Source organism: Pithys albifrons, chromosome 13 (assembly GCF_047495875.1).
Source record: "Pithys albifrons albifrons isolate INPA30051 chromosome 13, PitAlb_v1, whole genome shotgun sequence".
Classification (NCBI taxonomy): Eukaryota; Metazoa; Chordata; class Aves; order Passeriformes; family Thamnophilidae; genus Pithys; species Pithys albifrons.
The window spans coordinates 5860263-5869107 of NC_092470.1; the positions used below are offsets into that span (position 1 = coordinate 5860263).

At 62.9% G+C, this 8845-nt stretch overlaps 1 protein-coding gene across 5 annotated transcripts; it reads right to left on the bottom strand.

Annotated features, from left to right (window-relative positions):
* Positions 1-534: 534 nt before the first annotated feature.
* On the bottom strand, positions 535-8635 carry PARP6 (poly(ADP-ribose) polymerase family member 6). 5 transcript variants are annotated; one of them, XM_071568180.1, is made up of 22 exons: positions 8576-8635; positions 7353-7430; positions 7145-7239; positions 6207-6267; positions 5967-6057; positions 5808-5874; positions 5425-5574; positions 5056-5209; positions 4490-4543; positions 4008-4103; positions 3832-3924; positions 3632-3757; positions 3439-3504; positions 3229-3296; positions 2938-2986; positions 2384-2493; positions 2203-2275; positions 1926-1995; positions 1495-1574; positions 1348-1411; positions 1112-1196; positions 535-1031 (listed from the first exon to the last, which is right to left on the bottom strand). In XM_071568180.1, exons 1-22 carry the CDS (start codon positions 8576-8578, stop codon positions 929-931), a joined length of 1836 nt encoding a protein of 611 aa, XP_071424281.1. In that variant the 5' UTR covers positions 8579-8635; the 3' UTR covers positions 535-928. The 5 variants fall into 5 exon arrangements, 4 of the variants coding, with proteins under 4 accessions (XP_071424281.1, XP_071424280.1, XP_071424279.1 ...); XM_071568179.1 differs by having other exon boundaries at positions 2384-2496; XM_071568178.1 differs by having other exon boundaries at positions 5029-5209.
* Between the last annotated feature and the right edge of the window lie 210 nt (positions 8636-8845).

An 8845-nucleotide genomic window follows, 5' to 3' on the forward strand; every position in this document is an offset into this window, starting at 1 on the left:
CCAGGTTTGGGCATAGCAGGATGCAGCCATGCCGGCACTGCCTGTGTCTGTGGAGTTATGGGATTGGCTTGGGCTGAAATAAAACACCATCCCGGGGATGTTCCTTCTCCTTTGGGTCTCTGCTGCAGCCCCAGTCCCTGCAGGGTCTCCTCAGTGGAGTCCCATGTCCCTAGGGTGGTCCCATCCCAAGGCACAATCCCTTCTCCATGATGTGGGCCTCACTCCACAGCACCATCCCTTTGCCATGGTGTGATGGCTGTGGGATTCCCTTCCCTGAGACCCAGCCCTTTCCCAAAGCCACACTGTGAGATTTTCCCCATGAGTCCATCTCTTCCCCTCAATTCTATCCTTTCCCCACCAGCCCATCCCTTCCCAGTGTCCCCATTCCTTTCCCACAATTCTCCTTCCTCACAATCCCATCCCTTCTCTGCAATCCCATCCAGTTCCCTCGATCGGATCCCTTCCCCATAATCCCATCCCTTCCCTGTGCCCCAATCCCTTCCCCACCATCCCCTGCCCTCCCCACGCCCCAGACTTTAACCTCAGTTCAATCCACCAACACACATTCCTTTTTTCGTTTTTTTCTGTGTTTTTGGGTTTGTTTTGTTTGTTATTTTTTTGCTTCTGTTTCTCATCGTTAAAAACGCCGTTGCTGCCAACGCCAGGAGGGGCAGCCCCCGGCCCCGCCAGCCCCCGTGGCCTCCTCTGCGCTGCCACAGGGTGGGGACACCGAGGGCGGGACAGGGAGGGGACAAGGGACCGCCAAACCCGCCTGGTGCTCACGGGGTGCCCGACGCCTATGTACAGGTGGAGCCGCCGGCGCCGGGCCCGGCTCTGCCCTGCCCCGGGGGCTCAAATCCCGCTCGGCCTTGCCCGGGGGCTCGGCTCGGTGCCCGGGGGGTCCCGGGGGTCCCACCACTGCCACCACTCAGTTTGTGTACACCTGAGTCCCGATCACACGCATGATCTCCTTCTGGATTTTGGGGTCCTGAGTATTGATATTGGCGTCTCCCACCTGGCCGTCTTCGTACCTGGAAGGGGAGGAGGGGGGTGAGGGGTTGTCCCCAGGGGGCCCCGCATGTGCTGGCAAGGTGGCACAGCCAGAACTCACACAAAGAAGAAGCGGGTGCAGACGTGGTCTGAGACGGGGCAGACCCAGATGTTGCCGTGTTTCTGCAGGTCCTTGGAGGTGATCACTGCCAGGGGAAGGGGCTGTTGGACACGGGATGGGGGATGGAGGGCCCAGCTGGGCACAGCCCATCGGGGGACCCTCCCTCCCTCCTCCACCTGCCCAGTGAGCCTGTGGGTGCTGCCTGTGCCCCCTGTCACCCCCTCGTGTCCCCAAACCTTCGCAAAGCGCGATGCAGTTCAGGTTGCGGCTCTGGAGGAAGCGGGACTGGATGGAGCGCGTCTGTGGGGAGAGCAGCCACTGTCACACCTTGTCCCCACCCCCGTGGGTGGCAGATCCCCATCCCATCCTCCCCAGCCTGTCACCTGGGGGATGGTGTTCATCCGGTTGTACCGCTGCACCAGCTCATCCTTGGACGGCATCCGGTGCTGCCCTTTCCCCATCCCTGCAGAGAAGGAGGCGGTGGCCGTCACCCCCAGAACACCACGGGGGTGACAAGGGGACACGTGCCACAGACAGGGATGGCTGAGCGCTCCCACCCTGTGGCCATGCCCTGGGAACCCCCCAAAAGCAGGAGCAGCAGCTTCTGGAGCCTAGAAATCATTGGGGGTTTTGTTCCCTGGTGTGTGGGAAAGCCCCAGCCTGGCTGTGAAGAGGCTGGTGCAGGTGATGGATGTGGGACACGCCAACTCCCGCGTGGCTGCTCTGGCCGGCGCGATGCTGAACCTGCCCGGGCCCATGCACAGAGTGGGGACGGGAGCGCAGGCAGGACTGGGCAGTGCAGGCAGCCTCTTACCTGAGTATCCAAAGGAAATACTGGAGATGGGGCTCAGATAGATGCCCTTGCCATAGGCTGCTCCATGCAGCTTGCGGGAAAACACCAGGGTGAGCGCGGCAGGGCCACCCCGACAGCTCACGCACGGTGACAGCAATGGCAGCCTGGCACTTCCCACTGCCTGTCCCCTTCCCTGCCTGCCTGTCCCCTTCCCTGTCTGCCTGTCCCTGTCCCTGTCTGCCTGTCCCCCTCCCTGCCTCCCTTCCTCCCTGCCTGGTGCTCTGGGTTGTGCCGGTACCTGCAGTTTGGTGTAGGAAGCGTTGACCAGCCCGTTGCGGAGGATGGAATGCCAGTTCTCAATGTGAGAGCCGCTGGAAAAAGCCAGCCCATGTCAGCCCCACGTCATCCCCATGTCAGCCTCACATCAGCCCCACAGTGCCCACCTGGGGGCTCCCACTGTCCCCCCGCCAGTAACTCACTGGAAAGCGAAGGTGCTGCCGTAGAGTTTCTTGGCCGTGCGGAACCGCGCCTCCTTGGCCGGGGGGCTGCTGAGCAGGAGGAACTGGTGGGAGGTGTGCATGAACTTCAGCTGCTACCAGGGGAACAGGAAGAGCAGTGGCATCGCCGGCAGGGAGAGAGGACAGACGGACGGATAGACAGACAGACAGACGGACAGAGATCATGCACGGCCGCCTGGCCCCGTGCTCGGCCCAGCCCAGCTTTGGCTGCTCCAGGACTGCCAAGAGGGCCATGGACCCCCCACCACACAGCCCATCCTCCACCCTATACACCATATCCAGCCTCCCAAGCTTCCCAAGCTCAGTCCCCATCCCAAGGGACGTGTCCTATGTCCCAACCCTTCTCTGGTCCACCCCATATCCTTACACACCTTATCCTGCATCCCACAGCCCACAGCCTACATCCTGCATCCCACCTCCTGTACCCTTCACCCCACCTCCCATACCCTTCATCACTCCTTCCATATCCCACATTCCATACTCTCCATCCCTCAGAGCCCAGCCAGGCCCCTTACCCTGCTGAGAGGCAGCTTGACGATATGGGATCTGTTGCTGGAAATTATCCTTGGCAAGTGGAGGAGGAGGAAGAGGAGGACAGTCAGATGGGGTGGTCCCACACTCCCCTGGGAGCAGGGCTGGGCTTGGAGCCAGGTCAAAACCTGCCCTCATGCTATGGGATGGTTGTGACCCCCCAGGATAAAGGAGCTAAAGGAGCTGTGACAGGGATGCCCGGCTGCCCCCCACCCTATCCCCTGTCCTGGGGGTTGTGGGGCAGTGGGACGGGGCCACAGCACCCCTGTCCTTACCACTGCAAGAGAGGATGGGCCAGGGGGTCCAGCTTGTCCATCTGCTTCTTGATCTCCAGGTAGGATCCCTGGCAAAGGCAAGAGGTGCAGATGGGTCCCCCAGAATCCACCCAACTGTGGGTGGACAGAGATCAGCATCAAAATGCCACCCTGGGATTGGATTCCACGCTCAGGGGGTCTCACATGAGGCTGTGGGGCCACACCACGTACCTGGGTCATCTCCCGGATGGACATCACACTGTCCAGGGCCTTCTGCAGCCGCTCGTAGTTCTTCTTCTACATGTGGGGCAGGAGAGAGGTTGCCATCAGAGGGGTCCTCAAGGCTCCCCATCAGAAGGGTCCTGGGGGCTCCCCCCAGCTCCAATACCCCCCAGCACAGGGGAGTGTTGCCCCCAGCACTTACCTTGGGGTTAAAGGCAAGAGTTTTGGGGTCGTTGGGGTCCACCACGGAGGGATAAGGCTCAAAGATGATGCTCTTGCGAGGGGACTCGAGGGCAGCGCGGCACATGGCCACCAGCAGGTCCACCACCTTGGGGCAGAGCAGGGGGTGAAGGGGCAGCGCCCCGAGGGGTTGGTGGGGTCCCCACCAATCGCAGCCCCTACCTCAGCGCCTGTGGCCACCTCCTCGGCCGCGCCCGACATGACGCCCAGGGTGTAGAAGGAGAAGACACAGAGCTCCCGGGTGCACACGGCTGGCTGTGGAGGGACAGGAGTGTGGGAAGGGCTGGGACAGGGACACGGGGGCACAGCCCGTGCCCCACCAGCCCCTGTTACCCCACCTTGAGCATGGAGCCATTCTGGAAGACGTGCTGCTCGTCACACACCACACAGTACTCGTTGAGTGTTGGGATCCGCTGCTCCGCGTACTTCATGATCTGAGGGCAGGACGGTGGGAGTCGGTCCCTGCCAGGGCCACGGGGCTGGGAGGAGGCTCTGGGCAGTGGGATGGGGATGAGGGGGATGTGGGGCAGTGGGGAGGATGGTCTGGGCAGCAGGAGGGATTTCAGTAGGACATGCAGCAGTGGAAAGGGTGCTCTGGGCAGCAGCAGGATGAGGATGAGCAGGACATGGGGCAGTGGGATGTGGAAAAATGGTACATGGGGCAGCAGGGAGGATGCTCAGGGCAGCAGGATGAGGATGAACAGGATGTGGGGCAGAGAGGAGGATGCTCCAGGCAGCAGGATGAGGCTGAGCAGGACATGGGGCAGCAGGGAGGATGCTCAGGGCAGCGGGATGAGGCTGAGCAGGATGCAGGACTCACCTGGACGAGGAAGCCGTACTCCAGCGTAGGGATGTTCTTGCAGTGGCCGCCGACCTGCGACGGAGCCAGAGCGGAGCCAGCTGCGTTATCCCCTTTCCCACAGGCACCCCCAGCTCTGCGTGGCACCGGCAGCCCCCAACCCCCCTGTCATAGTGGGACCCCAACATGCCAACCCCACCCCAGTACAGCAGGACCCCCAATAAGTCAACCCCCCATCACAGCAGGACTCCCAACATGCCAATTTCCCCCTTCACAGTGGGACTCCCAACATGCCAACCTTTCCCCAGCACAGTAGGACCCCATTATGCCAACTCCCCTGGCACAGCAGGGACATGGCACCAAGAGGGGGTAAAACCCCCTCAGACCCCCCAGTCGGGTCCCAGCTCCCCATGAGCACCCAAGGTTGCTGGGGACAAGAAATTCTGCAGGGGCTCCCCACACCCCATGGGAGTCCCAGCACCCCACAACAAGTGATTTGAGCCCAGAGGAGTCCCAGGGAAGGGAAAGGAGAGCAAACCCCGAGGCGGGGTGGCACCCACCAGGATGTTGAAGGGGGCAACACCTGCCTGGGTGCTGGCGGGGGGGTAGCCAAAAACTTCCACCTTGGGGTTCTTCACCATGCAGGACACGGAGCGGTTCATCAGGCGGTTCACGCGAGCCTCGGGGATGCCCAGTTTGCCCTTCAGCACCGAATCTTGGATAACAGGGAAGCTGGGAGACCTGTGGGCACAGAATGTCCCTGAGCACCCTAGTTTGCCACTTCCATCACCCAGCACCAAAGTTATCCCTCAGCCAGTTGTTAGGGGCAACCTCCACCTCCCCGGGCTGTGGTGGGGAGCAGCAGCATCCATGTGGGAAAAGAGGCACAGTGCCAGGCCCCACCCAGGCTGAAGGGACAGAGGGCTGGTGCCTTGGGGACAGTGCCAGGGTCTTACTTGGGGATGGGGGAGAAGATGCTGAGGCCAGCACGGAACTTCTTGATGGTGCCGCTCGTCTTGAACCAACTGTGCCGCTTCTCCTGCTGGGTCTTCAGGAAATCGTTGCTGAGATGTTTCCATTGCTGGGATGTGAACATGCCCAGGATCCTGGCAGAGAGGTGGCATGGGTGCCCTCAGCTGGTGCTCAGGTGGTCCCAGCCACCCCCCAGCCCCTTCTCTTCCCCACCCACAGCCAGTGGTGAGCCCAGCACAGGGTTGTGTGGCGGGTAAAAGGTGGTGGCACAAGGACATGCAGCACCTGGCCAGGTTGGGGGCAGAATGGGGACTCCGGGGGCCACCTCCACCCCACCCTTGGGTGCCTGCCATGTTTCAGCTCTTACTTCTTCAGCTGCAGACCCAGCCCAAAGCCCTCCTTGTTAGATGGCTGGAACACCTCGATGGATGGTTCTGTAGGGAGAGAGGAGGACGAGTCATTGGTGCCGCTGTTGTGCCTGTCCCAAGGGCACAGGGGGCACCATGTCCGGCCCATCCCCGCTCACCGGGGCCATCGAGGTACTGGGAGAGCGAGAAGCGCAGGCGGAGGACGATGGGCTCCGTCCGCAGCACCTTCCACGCCGTCGCCACCTCCTCCTGCCACAGAAGAGCTGCGGTTTGGCACAGCCGTGGTTTGGCACAGCCATGGGGACACAGACTGGGGAAGGGATTTGGGGACCCCCCAGGTGTGTGTGCCCACCCAGCCTCCCTGTGCCAACACTGCTGGGCACATCCCAGGGACTCACATCGAGGAAGCTGATGTTCACGTGGAGGTCGATGTCCACGTCATCGATGGTCCCATACTCCCTGTGAAGACACGTGGTGCCATGGCATGGGTAGGCTGGCACGGTGCTGGAACAGCGGCCCAGTGCCCACCCTGCCAGGGTGAGCAGGCTTGGGGGACAGTGACAGCATGGGTGACTCCCCATGTATTGAGTGTGCACACCCCTAAGACTGGGATGGCATGGGGAGAGTGCCCAGATTGTGGATGTGTGCCTGGAGATGGCACAGCCTGGTGTTCAGGGGATGGCATGGCCAGGTGCCCCACGGGGGCTATGGCTGAGTGCCCTGGCAATGGCACAGCCAGGTGCCCCAAGGATGGCACAGCTGGATGCCTGGAGATGTCACAGCCAGGTGCCTTGGTAATACCATAGCTGGGTGTCCTGAGGATGGCACAGCTGGGTGCTGCAGAGATGGCACAGCCAGGTGCCTTGGTAATGCCATAGCTGAGTGTCCCGAGGATGGCACAGCTGGGTGCTGCAGAGATGGCACAGCTGCGTGTCCAGGGTGCCACAACTGGGTGCTCAAGATGGCAATGTGCCTGGGCATGGCATGGCATGCTGGGGATGGCACAAGTGGGTTGCTCTGGAGATGGCACAGCCAGGTAATCCAGGGATGGCACTGGTGGATACCTGGGGGTACCACAGCCAGGTGCCTCAGGGATGGCACTGCCGGGTGTCTGGTGATGCCATGGCCAGGTGCCCCAGGGGTGGCACAGCTGAGTGCCCAGGGATCCCACAAGCAGGTGGCCTAGGGAGGCTACAGCTGGGTGTCCTGGATACAGCACAGCTGGGTGCCCAGGGGTGGCACAGCTGGGTGCCTGGGGATGCCACAGCTGGATGCTCCAGGAGTGCCATGTCTGGGTGCCCAGGGATGGCACAGCCAGGTGAGCGGGTGCACCCACCTGACGGCCACGGCATTCTCACTGTAGATCTCCTTCACTGCCTCGATGTCGGCGTCCAGCTGCGGGTGCCGGTACAGGTCGGCGGCGCAGGTCCCCTGCGGCACAGCACCCACGGCACCGTCACACACGGAGCCCCCACAGCCCCGCGCTTGGGCTCGGGCTGGGGGTCCCTGAGCCCCCCATGGCACCCATGGGACTCAGCACCCACCTGGACGCCGTACAGGAACTCCTCGGACTCATTGTCCCCGTCGGAGTCATCGTCCGTCCAGTACTGGCCCTTGAGGTCCTGGGGCAGAGTGGTGGGGACAGTGGGATAGGGGGGAGAAGGTTGGGTGGCAGCAGGGATGGGGGAGAGGACATGGGGAGAGGGCTGGGATGTGGATTGGGTGGGATACTTTACCAGGGAGTGAAACAAGGGGAGGAAACTGGGGGAGCTGGTTCTGGGGAGAGGGTTGGGGGCAGTGGATTGGGGAAATGATTGGGGGATGCAGGATGAGGGGAGCAGTGGGATGGGCAGGAGGATGAGGGGAGTGCTTTGGGGTCAGCAGGATGGGGCTGTGGAATAGGGGCAGTGGGATGCAGGGAGCAGGGTCGGAAGAGTAATTTGGGGGGCAGCAGAATGGAGAAGCAGACTGGGGGAAAGGATGGGGGGGCAGAATAGAAGGGAGCAGGATGGGGAGAGCAGAATGGGGGAACAGGCTGGGACAGCAAGATGGGAACAATGGAATGGGGGAGCAGGATGTTGGGGTAGAATGGGGGAACAGGATGGGGACAACGGGATGGGGGTGCAGGATGGGGATGCAGAATGGGGATACAGGATGGGGACAGTAGGATGGGGATACAGGATGGGGACAGCAGGATGGGGACAACGGGATGGGGGTGCAGGATGGGGATGCACAATAGGGATACAGGATGGGGATACAGGATGGGGATGCAGAATGGGGATACAGGATGGGGACAGCAGGATGGGGACAACGGGATGGGGGTGCAGGATGGGGATGCAGGATGGGGATGCACAATAGGGATACAGGATGGGGATACAGGATGGGGATGCAGGATGGGGATGCACAATAGGGATACAGGATGGGGATACAGGATGGGGATGCAGAATGGGGATACAGGATGGGGACCGTGCACGGAGCTGCCGGGGGGTCCCGGCCTATCGCGATGGGGTTCCCTCCCCTACCAGCCCCATCCTCGCCCCGAACCGGAGGACACCGAGACACGGAGACAGAGAGGGGGACACGGAAGGACTCGGGGGTACAAGGAGACACACGGAGGGACTCGGGGGGACACGGAGGGACTCGGGGAGACACGGAAGGAGTCGGGGGGACACGGAGGGCCGCTGCCCGCCTCCCGTTTCCCCCCCCCGCCACTGCCCCGCGGGCCGTGCCGAATGTCGCCGTGTCCCCGCGTCCCCCCGGCCCTCACCATGTCAGCGCGGCCCGGCCGGCGCGGGCGCCGCCGCCATGCTGCCGGGGGGCGGCCGCCCTGACGTCACACCGCGTCACCGCGCGCGCCCGTGACGTCACCGCCGGCACCCCCCGCACCCCGGCTGGGACCGGAGCGGGGTTGGCGGGGCGGGCACGGCGGGGACATGCGGGGCTGGCCGGGCCCCGTGCCCGCAGGGCCCGCAGAGCCCGCAGTGCCCCCAGTACAGGCCCCCCCTGCTCCCAGCGTGGCGTCACCGCAGCCCCCAGC